At 36.6% G+C, this 26480-nt stretch overlaps 1 protein-coding gene across 2 annotated transcripts in view; it reads left to right on the top strand.

Annotated features, from left to right (window-relative positions):
• Ccdc191 (coiled-coil domain containing 191) overlaps positions 1-26480 on the top strand; it is a 70598-nt gene that overhangs the window by 33210 nt on the left and 10908 nt on the right. For both annotated transcript variants that reach the window (XM_010630081.2, XM_010630082.2), the window contains 5 exons: positions 727-958; positions 5116-5558; positions 6625-6737; positions 12635-12717; positions 13606-13707. In XM_010630081.2, the coding sequence (XP_010628383.1) occupies positions 727-958; positions 5116-5558; positions 6625-6737; positions 12635-12717; positions 13606-13707 (973 nt within the window). The remainder of the gene's footprint in view (positions 1-726; positions 959-5115; positions 5559-6624; positions 6738-12634; positions 12718-13605; positions 13708-26480) is intronic.

The raw sequence follows: 26480 nt of genomic DNA, 5'->3' as shown, positions 1-26480 counted from the left end.
TTTTTTTTTTTTTTTTTTTTTTTTGAGACAGGGTCTCACTATGTAGTTGAGACTGACCTGGAACTCACTATGTAACCCAGGGTGGTCTCGAACCCACAGCATCCTCCTGCCTCAGTCTCCCGAGTGCTGGTATTACAGGCATATGCCACCATGCCCGGCTTCCCTGACTCTTTCACAAGAGCTGCCTTCATAGTTTTACTTAGATGATGTAGTTTTATTCCTTTTTCTTCTCCCAAGCCTACTTTTCTTAGATTTCCAGCCATAGCTGAGTCTCTCTCCCTCAGGCATTCCTCTTTTTTTGTACCAGGGGTCGAACCCAGGACCTTGTGCTTTCGAGACAGGTGGCCACACCATGGAGCTAAATCCCGGCCCAAGCATTCCTCTTAAAAGTTACTTTGCATACCTTTTCTTTTTGCTCCTGCCCCTCCAAAAGTTGCCAGAAACTATATAACGGCAATCAACTTAAAATGTCTCTGTGACATTAGAGACGGGAACAGTCGTTCTTTTTTCTTGAAGGTAATGTGTTGAGGCATTGAAGCCTTCTGTGAAAAAGCATTGCACTGGGGAACATGCAGAGTGATTCCATTTAGCTTAATGTAAAAGGATAAGCTGAAGCTAAGGTGGAGCATTTCTGGGACTCCTTTGGAGTTATGTTTTGATTATACAGTACCATCAGCTAACAAACTAAATGGCTTCCTTACTTAATGGAAGTGTTCTATCACTTAGAAAACAACAACTGGCCGCTGAGTACCACCAGAAACAAGTTCTTCGACACTACTTTGCAGAATGGCAGCATTGGCATGGTGCAGAGGTCCTAAAGAGAGAACTGGCTCTAGCAAAGGAGGAAACCAGGAAGAAAATGGATGAGCTGCTGAAGGCAGCATCTCTAGGGAAACTCAGTACCAGTGGGTCATCGAGCATCAGTCTACTTGAGGCAACAGCCACTGTGGACCTACCAGTAAGAAATGGATCTCCATTTCTACGTGTTTTTTGCTTCATTTGGTCTTCTTGCTTATTAAACACTTTCACTTGAGCTCTGCACTTTTCTAGCCCGGAGCATGTCCACTGTGATCAGATTGCCTTCCTGGGTTACTGAGAGCTTAAGGCTGCTACCATGTGCACAGTTTACCCTTCAGGCAGTATTTATTTTCTTGAATCTTTTTTTAATAATCACATCTCAAGGTTGGGAGAATTGGAAGTTGGTAAGGGCATAACATAAAAAGGGAATTTATAAAAACTGAGTGAAAGACTGCTTTAGGAAGAGGTAGATAGAGTACTATTTGTAACTCTTTTAACTCCTTTTATTTGATCTTCTCACATTTCCTTTCTTTTTTTTCCATTGAGTTTATTGGTACATTTTAGGTACACAGTACAGTTACATTCATCATTGGGGTCTTGTACCTTTACACGGCAGGTCTTGGTTCTTATTATTTCCTCATTCCCCTGCCCTCCCTTCACCCCACCCCACCCTTCCCTATCCCTATTTACAAAGATTTTGTTTCCATTTTTTCCTTTTCTCTTCTTTCCTTTCGCCTACCCTTCCCACTTCCCCTACTCCTTTAGACATTTTCGTCCTATTTCATATTATCAGTTATACAATTTGAACCTTGTTTACACTTTTAGCTTTTCACACCAGAGAAACTATTTGGTATTTACACATGTGTGTCCTATTTATTTCACTTAAGATTATGGCCTCCATGTGCATTCATTTGGCTATAAATGTCTCTGGTTTCTTGTTCTTTACACACATTTCCTTTCTAAATGAGCTTGTGACTTGGAAGAAGAGGGTTTAAAATTATTAGTTTTCATAGTTATAAGCCATATGTAAAATGGTAGCAGTTTGGTAGAAGAAAACCACACAGCAAAAGGAAAATAATCTGTAGTTCCATCGTCTGGAGGTCACCACTAGTAACATGGAAGTATAGCCATACAGTCTTAATTCACACATCTACACTTTAATCTTTGTTAATATTTTATTAGCGCTTAAATTTCTTTCTCCCAGGTCATTGAGGAATCTAGTCTGCCATAATTCACGAAACAGAAGGCTGTTTTTTTTTTTTTTTGTCTTAATACTAATGTAATTTTTTTGTTTTCCTACAAAAAATTTGCATTTTCAACATATAGTATTAGAATATAACATGAAGTGTATACTATTATATATGCTTCAGCAGTTGTACTTCTTAACTGAAAGTACACCTCAGACTTAAACCCACTAAACCAGAGCTTCTGATGCGGAACACCTATGTGTGTTTTTTTAAAGTTCTCTAGGTGAACCTGATAGCTGCCCTTAATGTAAGGATAATTAAGGATAGTACACTATCATTTTACAATGGCTGCATAACATTCTCTAATGAACCACAAGCTATAATCTGTTTAATTGATCGATTGCTGGATTGTTTCCAAAGTGCTGCTATTTTTAATAGTGCTTCTGTAAATATCTTACTAGCTAAATCTTTGTACACATCCATGATGCTTTACTTAGGATAAATATTTGAAAATAGATTGCATGTTTTATTTTGGTCTTATTGTAGCTTCATTATTTGCATTTCTTTAAATACTAGTGAGTTTAAACATTTTTACAATTGATATGTAAAATATATATATATATATATATATATATATATATGGATATAAGTACATTCTTTTTTCTTATTTATAGGAGCTCTTTATATTTTTCAGGCTATTGATGCTTTTATTAATATACATACTGAAAACATTTTTCCCATTTTGTCATTTGTCTCTCTTGTTTAGTTATGATGTTTGGCCCTATGGATAGTTGTTAATTTTTCTTAAAGTCAGTCCTATCAGATTTTTCTTTCCTTGTGTTGTTTAGAAAGGCATTTGGTGATCTTCCCCATTCACCTTCACCCTCTTCATACTGCTGTTACTTACTCAACTCAGATGTGTAAAAATAAACTGAGGATTGGTGGTTTCCAGTCTGTTGTGGGTTTTTGTTTGTTTGTTTGTTTGTTTTTGAGACAGGGTCTCACTATGTAATTGAGACTGACCTGGAACTCACTGTGTAGCCCAGGCTGGTCTCAAACTCACAGTGATCCTCCTGCCTCAGCCTCCTGAGTACTGGGATTACAGGCATGAGCCACCACACCCAGCTCCAGTCTGATTTTTTATCCTGATTATGGCTAGAAAATAAGCTGGTTTTAATTTAAACTTAGTCTCCCAGCAAAGAGGGATCAATGTAAATGATTAATGATACTTAGGTATTGTTTTGGTCTCTTCTTTTAGGTCAGCAATTTATCTACATTTGTGTCAGATAATTTTGTCGCCACTGAAATGCAGGGGAGACTTATATCTTAAGAAATAGCTCTATGGAACCTTTTTCCTTACAAAGTTCTACTATTATCTTAAGTGGAAAAATTCAGCAAAAAGTATTTTTACATGTGAAAAACAGAAAAATGTGTCCCTCCCTCCCTCCCTCTCTCACTCGGTCTCTCTCTCTTTCTATATATATTTATATAAGAAGAATAACGACCTAAGAAAAACTTAGACTTAAGAAAAAAAGTCTCCAAATCTCTGAAATCTAAGATTTTATCAAAAAGCATAATAATGTAAGAAAAAAATATAGCAAGCGAAAATAAAGCGCTACAATAGACTGTAGGTTACTAAATAAATTAATATTTTTCAGAGTGTAGAGTAAAATATGTAAAAGGAAAATATAAAATTTCTAGTTAGATCATTAATTATGCAGTCATAGGACTTCATGTACCAAAAACACATACTGTTTCTTAAAATTTTTCAAAATTATCAGCTAGTAGGTGACTTTCTCTAATTAGGCCAGGCTGTTCTTTCTTTTTCTATTAAGTACAATCTGTAACATTAAGCTTTTCTTTCACGCTCTTATTTTTACCTTAAAAAGTTACCACAATACAGAACAAATCTGATTGCTGTGCTCAAGGCTTTTATACAGTCTTGCTGTGTTAATAACATGTCATTACCATAGAATTTAAAAGAGCCTAAGACATACCCTGCTTGATGCTAAATTACGTAAGCAATAAATATCCATTGACAGTTTTGAAATAAAAGGTTATTTTTTAAAGTTTTTAACACGTCAGAGTTTCCGTATATCACACATTTCACTTTCACTAAGTTTATAGAAAGCATTTCCATCATCAGGAAAAATATTTTTGAGTACCTGAGGATTGCACCTTGTTAAATCTAATAGCTTCTGATATAGATGGCTCATAGTATTTACTCTTTGTCATTGCATATGGCAGAATCAATAGCTGATCAGATCCTAGATCAGAGAACCAAACTAGATGAGACATTTTAACATGACATTATTTTGGTCAAGATAGATTTTGCTAAAATAAGTTATGCTTGTTTTTTCCCCTGTTTAGAACTTGTAATTGAGCATGATAGCTCAGTCTAGTAAATGAAATTTATGTGGTAAAGCTCTGAAAGCTGTAAGTCATATACTAATACAAAATATATATGTAATATTATTCTTATAATCTAGATATTTACCTAGTAATTCTGGACTTCCAAATACTTCTCATAAATAATTTAGCAATAGATGAGACCAGGCATGAAATTGGTCCTTGATGCTGAAGTAAATACATGTGTTTTACTATGGTGAAGAATTATATTAGTGTACTAGTGGTGAGAGAGGAATTGAAAGAGCAGAGATACTATTGATTTGCAAATATATTCTTTAGTTTCCAAACACTGAGATGGACTATATCTTTTGCCACAAAATTTTCAAATTTCTGCAGAATTCAGAATCAACTCTTATTAAAATTTCCATAATATTTATCTGGAATAATTTGCCTAACCCACAAATGAACTATCCAAATTAGAGATTGAAAAGAGAGCATTTTTCCTGTTGGAAATGTCTTAGCCCATGACAATGGTTTTCACGGCCATGGGCACTTTCCCACCCACTTTTCGTGGTGAGCAGCAGTGCATATTTTAAGAGTGGCTCTTGAACAGGACAGGGCTGGTGGCCTCTGAGACACCAGAACAGGAACACGGGGAAGGTCTAGCTGAGGTGCACAGCAGTTGTATCATTGAACAAAATGATGCTGAGTGATGAGCACGGATGGTCTCAACAGCCCAGTCCTTTACGTCATTGAGCTGTAACATGTTCTTCTCTTTCAGGTTGTGCCCCCTGTGGGGGAAAAGAAGCCCTTGAAGAATGTAGGAAGAACCACAAAGAGTAATTTGCAGGGTCCCCTTCAGAATGTCGCTCAGAACACACCTGACAGTGGGCGGCCCCAGGCCCTGCCCCAGGCCCTGGATGCTGAGTTCCTTCAAAAGTCTGGCAGCAACAAAAAGCTGGAAACCACCAGCCAGAATGCAGAACCTCCTTGCATGGGGCATTTTCACCACCGCCATGTCTTTCAGCAACAGCTGATTGAGAAGCAAAAGAAGAAACTTCAGGAACAGCAGAAAACCATTCTCAAGCTAAAGGAATACCAGCGGCTAGCAGAAGCTCGGTGGGCAGCTGAACGTACCACAGTGCTCACAGACGCACAGAGGCACCTTCGGACAAACCCCAGTGGAGCAGAGGAGCCAAAAGGAACCTGCCATACACTTCTCAAGTATGTCTGTCATATAAGAATGCTCTTTTGACTTGTTATAGAGGTCTTTGTTCTTTTCTGCAGTATTAGGAATCAAAACATTCCCAGACCTTTTTTTAGACAGGGTCTCACTAAGTTGCCTATGGTGGACTCAAACTTGTGGTCTTCCTGCCTCAGTATCCCTAAATGCTGGGATTACAAGCATGAGCCACTGTCCCCAGTTATTATTGAGGTTTTTCACTTTGAGATAGAGAAACTGAACTTCTATGCCTTGCTTTTAAACTCCATGATCTTTATTTTTATTGTGCACTCTTAAAGCAATGAAGTCTCATATATTGTAACTTGTACATGACTGTTATAAATAGGTACTTATGGCAAGTGGCTGTTGTAAGGATTCAATTATACAGTTAGCATTTAGGTCATGGTTCCCTTTGTCTGAAGAGCTCTGTAACTATACAGTACAAGAGAAAGGTACTTGATCCATCTAGACTTCTGGGTTTCTAATTATGTTTAATGCTAAGAACCTCAGACTGCCGACATCAGGTGTGCATGGAGCAGCCCTTGAGTTAGCTCGTTACCTAATTACTTTTGTTGTTTCAGATAGAACTAAACATCTTTGAGCCTGAAATTAAGAGTCCAGATTTGTCAAAAATCATTTTAAATAGTTTTAGACATGCCTGAGATATACTCACTATGTGCGATAAATGATGGGATAAGAACTTATGATGCCTATTGATTTAAAGCAGTAGGAGGCTGGGAATTTAGCTCAGTGGTGCCACTACCTGCTTCCCAAGCACAAGGTCCTGAGTTCGATCCCTGGTACCCAAATAAATAAATAATAAAGCACTAGGAATCAGAATTCCTAATTTCTTATAGACTCAGAGCCAATCATGCAGCCTTTCCAAACCTCATTACACCAGTTTATAGGCTGAGTATAATAATGTGTAGTCTTATCAGAAAGAAAGGATGAAAGCTTAATTAATAAAAGGATTTGAATTTCTTATGTGAAAATGCTTTGAAGGAAACTGGTTATTGGTCTGAGTTTTTTTTCTTTCCTTCCCCCCCCCGTCCCATTTTTCTCTCCTAGTTCATCTGTTACTTCTCCTAGGACTGAAAGCAGTAGAAGAGACACCCGAAATTCTCTTTCTGGACCCAGAAGGAACCCAAAGCAGCTGATGACACCCCATCCTATACTGAAAGGCAGGGCTATCGTGATGGTGTTTGTCTTCTCTCTAGGAGTAGAATATGGCTGGGACTGAGTCCTGACCACTCTTTTAAGTTTTGAGGCTTAGTTAGAATGGGAAGAACAGAGTGCACCATTACGTTTTTTTCCTATCTCTTTTGCCAACCTTTCTGGCCTTCCCAGTTTACAGAAACACGCACACATGCATGCACACGCATGTATACACACTCACAAATTGTTGAAAAGTGTATCCTTTTACCGTAATGTGGTATTTGAGTTGGAAAAATAGAAAACTGCAAGTTGGGCAGGGGATTTAGCTCAGTGGTTCCACCACCTTCCTCACAAGTGCACTGTACCAAAAGAAAACTGCATGTAGCCACTAATGTTACACACTGATGTTATTGTACTTTGTTAGTGCTAAAATAATGATCAATTTATAGCAGTCCAAGTCACATTATTACATCATTTTATACTGTTATGCCTTCATGAAAAGGTTTTAGTAATGAAATATGCAAATCAGCTATCTTAATTTGATACCAGTTTGATGCACATAGAAGCCCTTATTTTATTTTTTTTTCAACTTTAATTGAGTTTATTGGTACACTTTAGGGATACAGTACAGTTACATTCATTGTTGGGATCTTGTACCTCTACATGACAGGTCTTGGTTCTCATTTTTTCCCCTTGTCCCTGCCCTCCCTAACCACCCCTCCCCTCCCCATCTACAATCGCTTTATTTCCATCTTTTCATTATCTCACATTTTTTTCTTTTCCCTTATTACCCTTCCCCTACCCATCCCACCTTCCCTACAACTTTAGCCCCTTTCTTCCCATTTCACAATGTCAGTAATCTTATTAGGATCTTATGTACTATTACAGTTTATTCACACCAGAGAAACTATTTGGTATTTACACATGTGTGACTTATTTATTTCACTTAGGAGTATATCTTCAATATGTATCCATTTTCCTATGAATGAATCTATTTTCTCGTTCTTTATGGCTGAGTAATATTCTATTTTATAGAAAAACCACAACTTCTTTATCCAGTTTCCAATGGATGGGCAAATAGGCTGTTTCCAAGATTAAGCTATTACAAACTGTGCCACTATAAACATGGGTGCGCATACATCACTGTGATATGATTCTTTTAGTTCTTTTGGAAAGATACCCAGCAGAGGGATGGCTGGGTCAAATGGAACCTCCAGTCCAAGCTCTTTGAGGTATCTCCATATTGATTTCCACAGTGGTTGCACCAGTCTGCACTCCAACCAACAATGGAGAAGGGTTGCTTTCTCCCCACAACACCACCAATATTTGTTATTGTGTGATTTCTTGATAGCAGCCATTCTTTGTGGGGTGAGGTGGAATCTCAGTGTTGTTTTCGTCTGCATATCTCAAATGACCAGTGATGTGGAACACTTTTTCATATATTTACTTGCTGCTTTTACTTCTTTGTCTGAGAACTATCTGTTCATTTCGGATGCCCATTTTTTGAATTGGGTCTTTATATTTGGGGGGGCTGATTGTTTTGAGTTCTTTATATATTCTAGATAATAGTCCTTTGTCTGAGGAGCTGATGGTTTCTTTTGCAGTGCAGAAGCTTTTTAATAAGATGAGATCCCAGTTGTTGATTCTTTCTGCTAGTTCCCGTGCTACTGAGGATTTGTTCATAGCCTTTTCCTATGCCAATGTCTTCCAGAGTTCTGCCTAACTTACCTTCCAGCAAGTTTAGTGTTTCTGTTTTAATATTTAGATCTTTAATCCACTTGGATTTTAATTTAGTGCATGGTGAAAGATAAGGGTCCAGTTTTAATCTGTGGCAGGTTGAAATCCAGTTTTTCCAACACCATTTATTAAAGAGGCTATCTTTCCTCCACTGAGGATGGTCAGGTCCTTTGTCAAAGATGACATAGCTGAGTACATCTGGATTTGTTTTTGTGTCTTCCAGTCTGTTCCACTGATCCTCAGGCCTATTTCTTTGCCAGTACCATGCTGTTTTTATCACAGTGGCTTTGTGGTATAGTTTCAAATTGGGAATTGTTATACCCGCTGCCATGTTTCTGTTGCCTAGGATGGCTTTTGCTGTTCTAGGTCTCTTATGGCTCCATATGAATTTTTGGATTCTTTTTTCTAGTTCTGTGAAATATAGTGTTGGAATTTCAATTGGCATTGCATTGAATCTGTGTAGCAGTTTTGGTAGTATGGCCATTTTCACTATGTTGATTCTTCCTAGCCAGGAGCAGGGGATATCTTTCCATTTTTTTATATCCTCTTCAATTTCTTTTTTCAGAGTGCTATAGTTTTCAGTGTAGAGATCTTTTGCTTCTTTTGTTAGATTGATTCCTAGATACTTCATTTTTTTGGATGCTGTTGTGAAGGGAATTGTTTCCCTAATTTCTCTTTCAGTGAGTCTGTTGTTTGTGTACAAGAAGGCTATTGATTTTTGGGTGTTCACCTTGTATCCAGCTACTCTACTGAATCTGTCAATTAAGTCTAGAAGTTTTTTGGTGGAGTTTTTTGGGTCTTCAGTGTAGAGTATCATATCATCAGCAAATAATGACAGTTTAACTTCTTCCTTTCCTATCTTTATTGCTTTAATTTCTTTCTGTTGTCTAATTGCTGTGGCTAATGTTTCCAGAACTATATTGAAGAGGAGTGGTGATAGTGGACATCCTTGTCTTGTTCCTGATTTTAACGTGAAGGTTTTCAGTTTTTGGCCATTTAATATGATGTTGGCTGTTGGTTTTTCATAGATAGCCTTTATTAAATTGAGATATAGACCATCTTTTCCAATTTTTTGCAGGGTTTTTATAGTGAATGGGTGTTGAATTTTGTCAAATGCCTTTTCTGCATCTATTGAGAGGATCATATCATTTTTGTCCTTGACTTTGTTGATGTAATGTATTACATTTATTGACTTTTGTATGTTGAACCACCATTGCATCTCTGGAATAAATCCGACTTGGTCAGGATGTATGATCTTCTTGATAATCCTCTGTATTCTGTTTGCTAGTATCTTATTAAGGACTTTTGCATCTATATTCATTAAGGAGATTGGCCTGTAGTTCTCTTTTTTTTTTAGTTGCATCTTTCCCTGGTTTGGGAATCAAAGTGATACTTGCTTCCAGGAATGAATTTGGAAGTATAGCTTCCCTTTCAATTTCATTGAAAAGTTTGAAGAGTAATGGTAGTAGTTCTTCTCTAAATGTCTTGTAAAATTCAGCAGTGAATCTGTCAGGGCCTGGGCTTTTCTTTGTTGGTAAATTTTTAATTACATTTTCAATTTCACTGAGTGTAATTGGGGTGTTTAAAATGTTTTTATCTTCTTTGTTCAACTTTGGTAATTCATAAGTATCTAAAAATCTGTCCATTTCTTCTGTGTTTTCCATTTTATTGGAGTACAGGTTCTCAAAGTAGATATTAATGATCCTCTGGATTTCTATTGGATCTGTTGTGACTTCGCCTTTTTCATTCCTGATTACATGGATCTGAGCTTTTTCTTGCCTTTTTTTTGATAAGATTAGCTAAAGGTTTGTCAATTTTATTTATTCTTTCAAAAAATCAACTCTTTGTTTCATTTATTTTTTGTATAGTTTTCTTAGTTTCCATTGCATTGATTTCTGCTTGAATCTTTATAATTTCCTCTCTTGTTCGAGCTTTGGGTTTTTCTTGCTCTTGTTTTTCTAGAAGTCTAAGATTCATCATTAGGTTGTTTATTTGAGCTTGCTCTGTTTTCCTAGTGTGGGCATTCAGTGCTATGAATTTTCCACATAGAACTGCTCTCATTGTGTCCGATAGATTCCTGTATGTTGTATTGGCATTTTCATTTTTTGTAAAAACTGTCTAATTTCTTCTTTAATTTCCTCTTTAATCCATTGATTGTTCAGGAGAGTGTTGTTCAGTTTCCTTGTGCTTGTGAAGTTCCTACAGTTTCTTATGCTATTGATCTCCAGTTTGATTGCACTATGATCTGATAATATACAGGGGATGACTTCAGTTCTTTTGCATTTATTCAGACCTGTTCTGTGAGCCAATATGTGGTCTATCTTGGAGAATGATCCATGTGCAGCCGAAAAGAATATATATTATGATTTTGTGGGGTGGAATACTCTGTAGACATCTATTAAGTCCATGTGTTCCAAAGCTTGGCTCAGTTCTATTATTTCATTGTTGATCATCATAGATGAGGTGTCAATTTGTGTTAGTGGGGTATTTAAATCCCCCACTAAAATTGTATTAGTGCTTATTTGGTTTTTCATGTTATTTAATATTTGTTTTGTATAGTTGGGGGCATTTATATTTGCTGCATATATGTTTATGATTGCCATCTCTTCCTCTTCAATTGTTCCCTTTACAAGGATATAGTGGCCTTCTTTGTCTCTCTTAATGAGTTTTGGTTTGAAATTTACTTTGTCTGCGAATAAGATTGCTACCCCTGCTTTCTCCTGGGCTCCTGACTCATGGAGAATTGTTTTCCATCCTTTCACTTTCAGTCTATGGGAGAAGCCCTTATTTTAAATCTAAACAATGCTCTGAGGATAAGAGCATTCCTCAGACCCCACATAATGAATCTGCTCATTGTTTTTATCATATACTTAGTCACTCGTTGTACCTGTTTATAAGGTGGTCAGCACTTTGACAATTACACTGTGCCTTGTAAATTTGATATTTTGTGGAAAGATTGCTGCCCTAACAAGAAAGGATATCATTTGAAGGACACTGTGCCTCCTATCATTTCCTATTAAGGCAGAAATTGTCAGTCTGTGCTGCTTGTCTCCCAGGACAGTAGTTATGCTGTCACTGCCCACTGCTACATCTGATCTGGAAATGCCCAGTTCACTGCAATAAGTTTTTAAAAATTATTTTTGAGCAAGGAGTTAGCTATTTTAGAATCCTAGTCTACTTTTCAAGTAGGCTTTAATGATTCAGTCTGGAAAAGATGAGGAAAGGGCATCTTCCTGAAGACTACTTCTCAAGGCTCTCTTGCTTTAATCCTCTAGTCTATTTCTGCTTCTTAAGGACAGTCTCGCTCCTGCCATCTGTGGCCTCACCACTGTTCTATGTAGCAAAACAGACAGTGTCTGTAAGAAATAACTTGATTAGTCTTTGTTTATTAATTCTTAAAACTTGGACTTAAATCCTCTTCTCTGTAACATGGCGCAAGGAACTGAAAGTAACTATTGGCTGGCTTAGGTGAGCAGAACTTGGTATTCCTCCCGCTAGTGCCCCCCTTCCTGTGAAAGCCCCGACTGATTACAGAGTCAGATTATCAGACCATCTTGCACATTTGTTTCTTTTGGATCGATATTTAATAGACTGTCAAGAACAGGAGTCTGACACTCAAATTCATTCTGATGCCAGTTCTTCAAATGCCTGGTACAGTTCCATTTCCTGCCCATCTGGATATCCAGGTCTTAAAAGTACATGAAAATGTATTCATCATGACCCCAAACTTTAGTTTGTTTGTTTGTTTTGGTTAGATATACAGACATATGACAATAATTTAAGAAAAATTAGGCAGGCTCACTTAAAATGGGATGTAGGGAATGATTCTATTTCCAGAGTATTTATTAGATGTAGTAAAAGTTTTCTTTGTTCATTAAAGATATAATAATTTTTTTTTGTTTCTGAGTTTCATATAATAATACTGTCATCCAGTGGTATTATCTTATTTAAACTAGTAAAGAGTTTTTCTTTTATAAAATATAAACAAAAGCAGTCTACAAATTGTTCATCATTGCTGAAGATGAGATTGTAGCACTTTAACCTACAGAGTATATATCTTTTTTAAAAAAACATAAATTACAAGAAAACCCTGACAGTACCCCTAAATGTTGCAATGAGATAGAGACATTTCTTTTGCAGTCTTCCCCATATATCTTATATTGGAACTCTTGTTACTATTCTTTAGCCATGGAAGAGAGAGCAATTCAACGAGCTGAACGTAGGCAGATCTTGGCAGAAAAGAAGAAAAAACAAGAAGAGGAGAAATTGGTAAGAAATTCAGAATGCAAACTGAGGCAAGAGAAAGGGTTTGTCTAAACCTTTCTTTTAAAAAAATGAAATCCTGCTATTTAAGCCTCCTGAGATAGTCAAGTTAGACCAACTTTGAAAATGGCTTGTGGCCTGCACCCTGGAATTCTGTGACATTTTCAGAAAAATCAGGGGGTTGGTGGGATCAACATTATTAGTATAGAGGGAAGGAAATGTTACAGAAGTTAAAGTAATTAGAAGATTCACACTTAATCAAGTTAGAAGATTATATAGGTAAATATGTGAATTAATGAGTTTACAAAGGAGAACAGTCACCTTCCTAGACTGTTGGAAGGTACCTTGCCACCTACCAGGAAAAAATTAACAGTTCTAGCAGTTTGAGGGAAAGAGTTGGTGAAATTAAAGGAAACCAGTTTTCTCCACACAGTATTAGTACTTCATAGGTGAAAGGAAGAACTGAAAAATGATCATTTTGTGATGAGAAAGTAACAGTTTTTTTCATACTCAGTTTCATTCTCACCTTGCTAAGTAGAAAAGGATACTTTTGGAGAGCCTTTTTGTGGGGAGGGCTGTTGGTTTTTCTTACTCTATAGTTTAGGTTTGTTCTGAACTCATTATGCAGCCTAGGCTGTCCTTGAACTCATGGCAGTCCTACCCCAGCCTCCCAAGTGCTGGCATTACAAGAATGTACTTCCACACCTAGCTGGATAAACTTTTAAGTCACACAACTGATGATATATTAGTTGGGTTTTATACTTTCATCCAAGTGCAGGCTTACTCCAAACACAGGGCAGGCACTCTGGTAGATTCTCAGCTTGCCTTATCACAAAAGATCTTATAGCATGATGATTGACGGTTCTGATTTTTCTGCATTCTCATCTCAATTAGGCCAGGTTAAAAGCCCAAGAAGAAGAACGGCAGAAGAGAGAGGAAGAAGAAAAAGAGGCTCAGCTTGAGAAAAAGCGGGAGGAGAGGAGGTTGAAGAAAATGGTCAGTGGTGTTTGTGGTCATTTACCTGCCTGTGGCAGCCTGTTGTGCTGTGTGTGATCATATGACGCTGTCTGCCTTCCCACCCTGGAACTTCTGCCTGGAATAATCTCTCACCTCCACCTCTTTTTCTCCATCATACTTAGTGAAATCCTACACATTCTTCAGATCTTAGCTCACACATGGCTTCTTCAGCTGAGCCTTTCCTACCCTGCCCACATTTCTCTCCCGAAGTGAAGTCCAGTCAGTTTCCTCTGGGATCGTTCCTTCAGAGCACTGCTAACACTTATGATGCTGCTGTGTCTGTTTTTTGTCTGTTTCATTCATTTCTTCATCTCCACCAGAGTAAAGGGAGAAGTCTGGTGTTGCTCTGTGTTGCACTGGCTAGCAGTACACCCAGAGTACAGCAGGCACTCAGCAAGCATGCATCAAATGGTGAAAAAGTGAGTGAACAAGGGGACGAAAATACACACAGAAGAAATAAGAGACAAAACTCTTTTGGTTTTTTCCCCATTTTAGTTGGGAAAATGAGTCCTAAAAATACACATCTGTAAGAGACAGTGTAGTAGAGTATTTGCTGTCATGTGCTACACTGAACAGAAGAGATCACGAAGTCACAGAAAGCAGATCCAGGAAGATTTTGGAGAAATTAGAGGCATTTTCGTCCTTTTCTAAGACTATCTAAGAAATCTCTAAAAACACTTGTTTCTTCCCTTAAAAACTGGTGAGAGAAGATGGGTGTGGTAGTGCACACCTGTAATCACAGCATTTGGGAGGCTGAGGCAGGAGTATTGCTGCAAATGAGAGGCTAGCCTGGGCTACATAGTGAGTTCCATGTCAGCCTAAACTGCATAGTGAGACTGTCTCAAAAAACCAAACCAAACAAAAACAAACTGTGGCTTTCTGACACATGTTCAGGTAAGCCTAAGTGGTTCCTTAGATAGCTGAGATGTTTTGAGAAAGTATAAGTTCTATGGTTAAATAGTTTTGGAAATGCTGGTTAAGATAAAGTTAAACGTTTCTCAGTTAATTGACTATTCAGAACCTTTAACGTCCTACCAGATATTATGAGTCTCCAGAAGAGGGACAATGTACTGTGTGGTAACACATATTTGACTCTAGAGCACCCAGTTGCACAATACAGAACAATCTGGAGCCATACAGTGAGGTCATTTTAAAAAATATACAATATAATTTCCATCCCATATCTGTACAAAATTTGACACAAAATTCAAGTAGGATAGAAAAATATCTCTGCACTCAGCATTAACTACTTTTAATATCTTCGTATCTCTACTTCTGTTCTTTTCTTCTGTGCGTCACTTATTTAATTATGTCTAGGGAAATATATGTAGTTTTTAAGCTTTTTAAATTTCAGATTCTTCCATGAGTCATTTAGATGCACTTGTCATTTGGATTTTGTCAAGGCATTTTAATTTATAAGTAGGATGTCATTTGTAAGAAGTAAAATTTATTTTGGAATAATTTAGATTTATAGAAAAATTGTAAAGGCAGTACAGAGAGTTTCCATATACCCCTGATTATATTTGCCTCTCCTAATCTTGTTGTCTTCTATCACCAGGGTTAATTTTTTAAGCCTAAGAAATCAACATTAACGCATTGTTATTAGCTGGAGTCATTATTTTAATCTTACCAGTTTTCCCATTAACTTTCAAGATCTAATTCAGGCACTGCATTCCATGTAGCTGTCATATTTCCTTAGTGTCTTCCTGTCTGTGACGGTTTCTCAGTCTTCATTTGTCATGGCTTTTTTGTTGTTGTTGAAGATTTTGACAATTTTGAAGATTGCTAGTCAGGTACTATGTAGAATGTCCCTTGATTTGTGTTTCTCTTTTTTTCTTTAATTGTTCTAAGACAGTAGAAGAGTGACAGCAAGGTGAACTGCCATACTAAGCATATCATAGCAGGGAATACGGGGTATCACTGTGACTCATCTCCGGTGATGTTAACCTTGACAACTTGGGTTAGGCAGTGTTTGATAAATGTTTCCACTGTGAAGTTACTATTTTCCCTCGTATACTCTATCCTTTGGGAGTAGTTCCTTAGGTCCAGCGTATTCTCAGGGTAGAAAGGAAGGAAAATTAAGCTCCACCTCTTAAAGGGAGGAATATGTACATATATTATCTAGAATTCTGTGAGGAAGGTTTGTTTCCCTACTTCTGCTTATTTATGTAGATAGGTATGAATTCACACATATTTGTTTTATACTTTGAGTGATAAAAATCCTGTTTATTTTGTTGCTCAGATCATTCTGACTTTCGTCATCTTTGGGAGCTCTCTTAGGTTCACTCTTTTAGGTTTGTTTGGCATGCCTGCATCCTTCTGTGTTGTTTAGCACCTTACTTTCTGGTGCTGTTAATTTTTTATTTTCACTGCCCCAGCCCTAGAATCAGTCATTTCTTCAAGGTGCCTTAGTTCTAAATGGAGTTTGGAAAACAAGATCTGGACACTAAGGGTACTGATTGCTACTAAGGTGTCACTGATTTCAGAACCTCGAAAGGTACAGGTAGGTAATTTACAGATAGATAAATAGATATACAGATATATATGTATACACACATATGTATACATAATATATATATTACAGATATATATATATATATGCACAGATATATATATATATATATACACAGATATATATATTTACAGATATACATACGCACACACACATATATACACAAAGCCACGTATACACCTAACTATAACCATTTATCCATATATGAGTATGGATATGGATACTTTTATAGCAGCTATAAAAAGCTAAAAATGAGCTCATACTGGTATCTCTAGCTGTAATCCAGCACAAGAGGATTTATTGTATCCTTCCCTTCTTATTTATTTGTAAATTCCCTCTCTACGGTATGAAACCTCGCTCCCACAGTCTACCATCTAATTACTTATTTGTTCAATTCCAGTTTCAGAACTGTTAGCCCACTTCACCACAAGAAAAAGTGCACCGAGTAGAGTTTAGTGCTTATATTCAGTTACCTTACAGTTTTAATCTTGCAGTTTCCATTAGAACTCAGCTTTCCAAACTTACTAAGGTCAGTTCCTATTTTTCTCCATCTTAGAGTGTAGTTATGTAGTTCATTTTCAGTGTAATTGTATTCACTTGTCATAGGGTACATTGTTTCTTGGAATCCTTGACATTTTGCTTGATTGTGTGTTTGTTTGCCTACATTAAAGTCCGCCCTATATGATGTACGATGCTTTCCAGTTATCTATCTGCCTTCCAGGATATTATATAAAGCAGTGCTTTCAAGTTAAAAATTCCCCTGTACATCCCTTTCACAATGAAGAACTTCCCCACCCTCTAAACCTTAGTAAACACTGATTTGTTTTCCCTGTATTTTTCTTGCCTTTTCCAGAATGCTGTATGAATGGACGCACAGTCCATTAGTAAAATGCATTTATGATCGATCCATGTTGTTACTTAAATTAAAATTTCCATTCTTTTTATTGCCAAATAGTATTCCAGTAGAATTTCATCTGGATATGACAGAATATCGTATCCAGCTTTTAACAATTATGGATACAACTACTAGAAACATCACATACTATGTGATTGGTAGGTAGTGTGTAAGTTTATGTTTAACTGTATAGGTAACTGCCACATCTCTTCCAGAACATCTATACCATTCTGTATCCCCACTAACCATGAAAGGAAATTCCTTTGTTTCATATGCTCATCAGCATTTGTTATCATTAGGGTTTTGGGGTTTGTACATTCTGTTCTCTGTGTAGTGATATCTCATTTTTAGTGCTTATTTGCATTTGCCTAACAACATATAATACTAAGAATCTTTCCATGTGTTTACTTGTCTTTTGTGGTGAAGTACCTGTTCAGATCCTTTGCTATTTCTTTGAGTTGTTTACTTATTTGGGGGTTTTAAGAGTTTTTTATATAATGGACCCTTGGTTTACAAACTTAATTCTTTTCACGATTTTGGTCACAAACTAAATTGGTTGAAAACTGAATTTTCTTTCTTTCTTTCTTTCTTTCTTTCTTTCTTTCTTTCTTTCTTTTTTTCTTTTTCTTTATGGTGCTGGGTATTGAAGTCAGGACCTTGCGCTTATGAGGCAGGCATGGTACCACTGAGCTAAATCCCTGGCAAAAATTGAATTTTTATAACCAGTTCAATTTGCAACCAGAGTCGTGGAAATAATTTTCTGAACTGAGGTGCCACTGTATTTTCTAGACCAAGTCCTATATTAACATGTAACTTATAAATATTTTCACCCATTCTACAGCTTTTATCATAATTCACTTAACAGTGTCTCACACAGGAAGGTTTTTTTTTTTTTTTAATTGAATTTATTGGTACATTCTAGGTAGGCAGTACAGTTACATTCATTACTGGGATCTTGTACCTTTACATGACAGGTCTTGGTTCTCATTTTTCCCCCATGTCGCCACCCTCTCTTCACCCCCTCCTCCCCTCCCGACCTGCAAACACTTTAATTCCATTTTTACATTTTCTCATGTGTAAATACCGAATAGTTTCTCTGGTGTGAAAAACTAAAATAGTACTCAAGATCCTAACGAGATAATTAGCATTGTGAAATAGGAAGAAAAGGACTAAAGGTGTAAGGACAGTGAGAAGGGTAGGGGAAGAGGAATAAGGAATAAGGGAAGGTTTTTATTTTTTTATTTATTTATTTATTTTTGGTACCGGGGATCAAACTCAGGTCCTTGCGCTTGCAAGGCAGGCTACCAAACCACTGAGCTAAATCCCCGGCTCCGGAAGGTTTTTAATTTTAATGAGTCAAATTTATCAATTTTTGATTACATGGATAGTATTTTTTGGTATTGTATCCAAAAACTAATCACCAAACACATAGTCAGATTTCCTATTATATTTTCTTCAGGAAATTTTATAGTTTTATACTTCACATAGAGGTGTGTGGTTTATTTGGTGTTAATTCTTGTTTAAGGCATAAAGCATGTGTCAAGTTCATTTTTTAATTAGAGATAGCCAGTTTTTCCAGTATCGTTTGTTAGAAACTATCTTTTCTGCATTGAATTAGTAATATACTTTGGTCAAAAATTAGATATATGAATCAATACTATATTTGTAGCAGTCTGTTTCTGGGCTGTCTACTCTGTTATGTCTATCCCTTTTCCAGCATTAAAATGTCTGATTGCAGTGGGTTTATATCTATTGTCAGTTCTCCCACTCTTATTTTTGAGACTCTTTTGGCCATTCTGTTTCCTTGCTTTTCTGTATACATTTTATTTTATTTTTATGTATTTATTTTTGGTACCAGAGATCAAACTCAGAACCTTGTGCTTGAGAGGCAGGCATCGGCACCACTGAGCTAAATCCCCAGCCTTCTGTGTACACTTTAGACTAATGTTGATATGTATAACGGAAACCTTACTAGGATTCTTACTGGCATTGTATTAAATCTATAGATCAAATTAGGAAGAATGGGAACCTTAATGACATTGAAAATTTCATTAATGAACACAGTATACATCTATCTACTAATTATATATCTTGATTGAGGTATAATTGGCAAATTAAAATTATACTATTAGGTTTTAGAGCATGAAGTTTTAATATACATGCATCCTGTGGAAGAATTACTCCATGCTAATTAACATATCACCTTACATAGTTATGTGTGTGGTGAGAACACTTAAGATTTATTCTCTCTCAATAAATTTCAAGTATGCCGTACATTATTTGGGGTGGTTTTTTTTCCTTTTATTTGAGGCAGAGTCTTGCTGTGTATTTAAAGATGCTCTTGAACTTACTGTGTATACCAGGCTGGCCTTGAACTCATAGGGATCCTCTTGTCTCTCAGCCTCCAATATGCTGGGATTACAGACATGTACCACCATACACAGCTATAGAATACATTTTACAATACATTATTAATAATATAGTCACCACAACACTGTTCATTAGATCTCCAGGACTTATGCATCTTATAACTGAAAGTTTTCACTCTTTGACTGACTAAAATCTCCCCATTTCTCCCACCCTGCAACCCCTGGTAACCACCTTTCTATTCTGTTTCTATGAGTTTGATCCCCATATATGAGTGAGATCTTTTTGTGTCTGATTTGCTTTACTTAGCATAATGCCTCATAGGTCTATCCATGTTTTATGCAAATGGCAAGATTTCCGTTTTAAAGTCTGGATAAGATTCCTCTGTGTGTGTGTGTGTGTGTGTGTGTGTGTGTGTGTGTGTGTGTGTGTGTATACACATACCACATTTTCTTTATCCATTCACCTGATTCATCCACCAACAGACACACGTTGCTTCTATATCTCGGTTGTTGTGAATAATGCTGCAATAAATATGGAGTGCACACACTTTTCAACATAGCTATTTTATTTCCTTTGAATATATACCAAGAAATGGGATTGCTGGGTTTTATGGTAGTTCTGTTTCTAATATTTTGTCGAACCTCTACTCTGTTTTCACTTGTTTCATTTTATTTTTGTTGCCTGGGCGTTGGTGCTCTATCCAAAACATCATCGCAAGAACAATGTTATGGAGCTTTCCTGCTGTGTTTCTTCTAGAATTTTAACATCTCAGGTCTTACATTTAAGTCTGTAATCCATTTTGAGTTGATTTTTTTTTTTAATGAATGGTATAAAAGAAGGATGCAATTTTATTTATTTGTGTGTGAATATCCAGTTTTCCCAGCACTATTTATTGAAAAGACTGTCATTTCCCCATTGTATAATCTTGGTCTCTTGTTTAGTTTTGTTTTGAGAGAGGATCTCCCTGGGTAACCCAGGCTGGCCTTGGATTTCCTTGAACTTACGATCTTCCTGCCTTGGCCTTCCAGGTGCTAGGATTAAAGGTATTCGCCTCCACGCCCAGTTTTTTTGTTGATTATTTGACTACATGTGATTAAATTTATTTCTTTGGCTTGTATTTCATTCCATAGATCTGTGTGTCTTTTTTATGTTGGTGCCATGCTGTTTCGATTACTCTAGGTTTCTAATATAATGACGAAATTTGAAATCAGGAAATGTGATGCCTCCATCTTTGCTCTTCTTACTCAAGATTGTGTTAGGTACTTAGGCTCTTTCGTAGTTCCATACGCATTTTAGTATTTTGTTTTGTAGAAAATGTCATTGGAATTTTCATAGCAATTGCACTGACTCTGTAAATAACTTTGTATGGTATGAACAGTCTTACAGTGTTGATTCTTCAATCCATGAGCACAGCATATCCTTCCATTAATTTATATCTTCTTTCATTTTTTCCATCAATGCTTCATAGTTTTCAGTGTTCATTTCTTTTATCTCTTTGGTCAAATATACCTCTAAATCTTACCTTCTTTTTGATCTTGTTGTAAATGGGATTCTATTTTAATTTCTGTTTTGAATAGTGTGTTTCTCATGTATAGAAACTTAACTGACTTTTGTATATTGACTTTGTATTCTGAATCTGTTCTGAATTTGTTTATTCTAGGCAACTATTTGTAAATTTGCTATTTGCTATTTGTAAAATTTGAATTTGCTATTTGTAAAATTCATGTCATCTCAAACAAATGTTTTTTCACCCTTTGCAATTTCAATGCTTTCTCTTTTTCTTGTCTGATTTCTCTGGCTAAGACAAGCTGTACTATGTTGAATAGAAGTGGCAAGAGTGAGCTGGGTGTGGTGGTGCACACCTGTAATCCCAACACTCAGGAGGCTGAGATAGGGAGATTACTGTAAGTCCGAGTCCAGCCTGGGCTCCATGGTGAGTTTAAGACCAGCCTGAACTACACAGTGAGACCCTGTTTCAAAAAATAAAAAATAAAGAAGAATTAACAAGAGAATCTTGGTCTTGTTCCTAATCTCAGAGGAAAAGGCTTCAGCTTTTTAATTATTGAGCATGGTATTTGTGATGGCTTTTCACATGTGGCCTTTATTGTCTTGAAGAATAATCCTTCTCTACCTAATTTATTGAGAGTTTCTATCATGAAAGGATGTTGAGTTTTGTCAAATGTTGTATTGTTGGCAGATTGTGTCAAGTAACAAACCTGGTGACATGCAGTATATAAGAAACACATTTAATTCAAAAAGAAATTCACAGATTAAAACTCTAAGACAGAAAACCATATTCCATGCAATGAGAGCCTGGAACAAAAGAAAAGTAGCTATCCTAATTTCAGACAAAGTGGATTTCAAGCTAAAACTGAGCAGAAGAGACAAAGATAAGTACATATTGGTTAAGGAAAAAATTCAACAGAGAAGAGACAACAATTATAAACATATACACATCAAATAGCTCACCCAACTTCATAATACAACACTAATGGACATGAAAAATCAGATAAAACCTCACTGTTGCAAATTTACAGATCAACTAGATAAAAAAAAATCAACAGAAATATCACAGTTGAATCAAATCTTCAAATGGATGGACTTGCCAGATATCCATCCAACAACAGCAGAATACTCATTCTTCTCAGCAGCACATGGAATTTTTTTTCCAAAATAGACCACATACTAGCCCATAAAGCATGCTTAAGTCAATGCAAGACAATTAAAATTATTCCATCCATACTATTAGATCATAGTGCAATGAAGCTAGACATCAGTGGCGAAAGACACTAGATTATTTGTTGGCTTTTAGTATTATATCTTATACAATGAGGGCTTTGTGCAGAAAGTCTTTGCCTACACCTATTCTTCAAGAGTTTTACCTATTTTGTCCTCTAGCAGGTTGTTTCTGTGCTAATATTTAGATCTTTGATTCATTTTAATTTTAGTCTGGTATATGATGGGAGATATGAGAGTCTGCATTCAACCTTCGCCCATATGAATTTAAGGAGTGCTTTCTCCAGTTCTGTACAGCATGCTATTAGTATTTTTATTGCAGTTATATTAAATCTGTATGACAGTTTTAGAAGTATGGCCATTTTCACTATATTGATTCTTCCTGTTGAGGAACAGGGGCTATCTTTCTGTTTTCTGATATCTTCTTCGATATCCTTTTTTGAAGTGCTGTTGTTCTCATTGTAGAGGTCTTTCACTTCCTTGGTTAGGTTAACTCCTAAAAGTATTTCATTTTTCTTGATGCTACTGTGAAGGGTACTGTTTCCCTAATTTCCCTCAGTGAGTTTCTAGTGTACAGGAATGCTAATGCTTTTTGAGTATTGACTTTGTAACCTGCTACACTGCCAAATTTGGATATTAGTTCTAGGAGTCTTTTGGTGGAGTTCTTAGGTTCTTCTATGTAAAGATCATGTTATAAACAAATAATGATAATTTAACTCCTTCCTTCTGTATCCATATTCCTTTTATTTCTTTCACTTGTCTTACTGCTCCAGCAGTTTGGAGAACTATATTAAACAGAAGTAGTGATAGCAAACTTCCTTATCTTGTTCCTGATTTTAGAGGGAAAGCTTTCAGCTTCTCTCCATTTAGTATGATGTTGGCACTTGGTTTGTCATAGGTAGCTTTTATCAGGTTGAATTAAAGACTTTATATTGCTATTTTCCTCAGGGTTTTTATCATGAATGGGTGTTGGATTTTCTCGGCTGCTCTTTCTACATTCATTGAGGTGATCATGTGACTTTTGTCCTTGCTTCAATGTGGTCTGTTACATTTATTGATTTGCGAATGTTGAACCATCCCTGCATCTCTGGGATGAAGCCTATTTGGTCATGATGAATATCTTTTTTGATGATTTGCTGCATTCTGATTATCAGTATCTTATTGAGGAATTTTGCATCTATGTTCATTAAGGAGATGGGCCTATAATTCTCTTTCCTGGTTGGGTCGTTTTCTGGTTTTGGAATCAGGGTGATGCTTGCTTCCAGGAATAACTTTGGGGGTACTGCTTCCCTTTCAGTTTCATTAAAGAGTGTGAGGAGCACTGGCATTAGATCATCTCTAAACTTTTTGCAGCATTCAACAGTGAATCTGTTGGTACCTGGAGTTTTCTTGCTTGGTAGTATTTTTGTTGTTGTTGTTATTTTTTAATTCTTTAATTTCACGGACAATATTGGCCTATTCAGGATTTTTATATCTTCTTGGTTCAGGTAGTTCATATGTATCTAGGAATTTATCCATTTCCTCTGAAGTTTTCATCTTATTAAACTAGAGTTTCTCAAGGTAGTTACTGATAATCTGGATTTCCACAAAATCCATTGTGATTTTACCTTTTTCATTTCTTTCTTTCTTCCTGTTTTTTTGTTTTGTTTCGTTTTGTTTGTTTTTTTGTAGCAGGGATCGAACTCAGGACCTTGTACTTGCAGGGCAGGTGGTAGAACCACTGAGCTAAATCCCCAGCTACCTTTTTCATTTTTAATTCCATGAATTTGGGGTTTTTTTCCTCCTTATTTTGGAAAAATTAGCTGAGGGTTTGTCTCCTTTGTGTACTCTTTCAAAGAACTGACTCAATTCCTTGATCTTTGTATTGTTTTTTCCGTTTCAATTTCATTAATTTCTGCCCTTGACCTTTATAATTCCCTTCCTTGTGTTAGCTTTGGATTCAGATTTTTCTTGTTTTTCTAGGACCTTGAGGTATATCAGTAGGTTGTTTGAGCTTACTGTATTTTTCTTATGTGGAAATTCACTGCTAAGAACTTCCCTCTTAGGACTGTTTTCATTGCATCTCACAGGTTCTGAGGAAGATACCTTTTTGGGCTTGAAACATTTCACTCTAAGCCCTCCTGCCTTTAAGGTTTGTGTAGAGAAGTCTTCTGTGATTCTAATTGATTTTCTTTTCTATGTGATTTGTTGCCTTTCTCTAATAGCTTTTAAGATTTTGTCCCTGTGATGGACTTTTGGAATTTTAAGTATAATGTGGCATGGAGAGGTTCTCTTTTGGTGATGGCTGTTTGGTGTTCTGTGTGCCTCACTTATCAGTATGTTTATTTCTTTTACTAAATACATGGTACCTGTCTTATATCTCCTGTCTTTTTGAAGGGTCTTTCTGCTAGATATAGAATTTTGGGCTAACTTTTTTCCTTGAACACTTGAAGGTTGTTACTCTATACCAGTGCTGGCAAACCTTATATAGCTTTCAGTGATAACAAACGTGTATAGGTTCGCCAGTCCCACTGTATAGTTTCTGGTTTCTGACAAGAAGTCTTCTGTAATTCTTATCCTTGTTTCTTTGAAGATATTTTATTCTGCTTATGCTGCCATAACAAAAGACCACAGACTACATGGCTTAACCAACTGAAATTCATTTTCTCAATAGTGTAGAGGCTAGAAAGTTCAGGATCAGGGTGCTAGTATGGTTGAGTTTCGGAAAGGGCTGTGATTACTTCCCCACAGCCTTGTTGTCATTGTATCCTCACGTTATCTTTCCTTGCTGCATGTGTGTGAAAAGAGAGAGAGTGCAAGAGCTCTCTTCATATAAGGACATCAGCCTTACCTAGTCAGAGCCCTAATCCTTGTCCCTAACCTGCCTATTCCTTAGTGGCCTCCATCCAAATACAGCCACACTAGGGATTAGAGTTTTAACATCAGAACTTTGGTGGGGACACATTTAGTCCATAACAGAAGGTAGGTAATATGAGTTTTTTCCCCACCCGCTTTCAAGACTTCAGCTTTATTATCTTTTTTAATACGATCCTGGTATGGTTTGTTAGTTGCTTTGCTTACTTTGCTTAGTAATCTTCTTGGATATATGGTTTTGTAGTTTGTCACTAATTTGGGAATATGTTTACCTATTGTTTTTTCAGCTATTTTATCTGTCCCCTTCTTTTTATTTTCTCTGGATTTTCAATTACACCAGTGTTACAATGTTTCCTATTATTCCATAGATCTCTGGTACACTATTTTTCAATCTTTTGTTTTTTACTTTTCAGTTTGTGTATTTTCATTGTCCTATTTTTCTGATACTGAATTCTTTCTTTAGATGTTTTATCTAGTGTTAAGCCCATTGAAAGCCCTCTTCATTCTGTTAATGTGTATTTTTTATTTCTAGTATTGTTATTTTAAATCTCCTAGTTTTCATGTTCTGCTAAAATTATTTATGTAATATAGCATGATATCTCTTCTTTCCATTAGAGCCCCTACCATTATTGTCATAGTTACTTAAAATTCTCTCCCTAATAGTTCCATTATGTATGTTATGTCTGTGCCTGATTTTGATGATTGCCTTACATTTTCAGACTACATTTAGTTGTCTTTTGGTGTGTTGTACAATTTTTTTTTTGAAAGCCAGACATTTTTGTTCGGACAATAGAAACTGAGGTAAAAAGGCCTTTATTGTAGAGATTTGTGTTAATGTAGCCAGGAATTATGCTGTGTTTGAAGTTTACTGTTGCCATGGTTACCACTGTTGGGTTTGTAGTTGCTATTGGCACCAAAGACTTCAATTTCCTCCAGTGACTTTGTTTTTATATATACTTTTTTCTTTTCTTGGTGGTGGGTATCTTCCTATTGTGCTGCTTTCCAAAGATCCCCCCTTTCTGATGGCTCTCCCAGATGTAACCCACTGCTATTTCTGGAGGTGTGTGTAAGTGTGCCGGTAAGGCGTAGATAAGGGGAAGTTTTCCATTTGGATTTTTAGTGTTTGTCATCCACAGCTTTGGTCACTCACAAGAATTTCTGTTCCTACTCTCATGGTAGAACTTCTTCCTGTACCCTTCCCTTTTTTAGGGGCAGTGGTTATCCACCACTCCCTTAGTCTAGGACTGTAAAACCCTTCCCTGCTCTTGTCAGGTGAAATAGGGCAGTCTTGTTTGGGCCGAGTTTTCTGAGTGCCAGTCCCCAGCACTGTGCTGTTCCTCCAGTGCTCTCAGATGGACCACACAGGTGGAGCCCCCAGTCCCCCAA

Source organism: Fukomys damarensis, unplaced genomic scaffold (assembly GCF_012274545.1).
Source record: "Fukomys damarensis isolate Sample0158 unplaced genomic scaffold, DMR_v1.0_HiC HiC_scaffold_24, whole genome shotgun sequence".
Classification (NCBI taxonomy): domain Eukaryota; kingdom Metazoa; phylum Chordata; class Mammalia; order Rodentia; family Bathyergidae; genus Fukomys; species Fukomys damarensis.
Note: the sequence above shows the minus strand (reverse complement) of the source record. Positions and strands in the feature narration are given on the sequence as shown.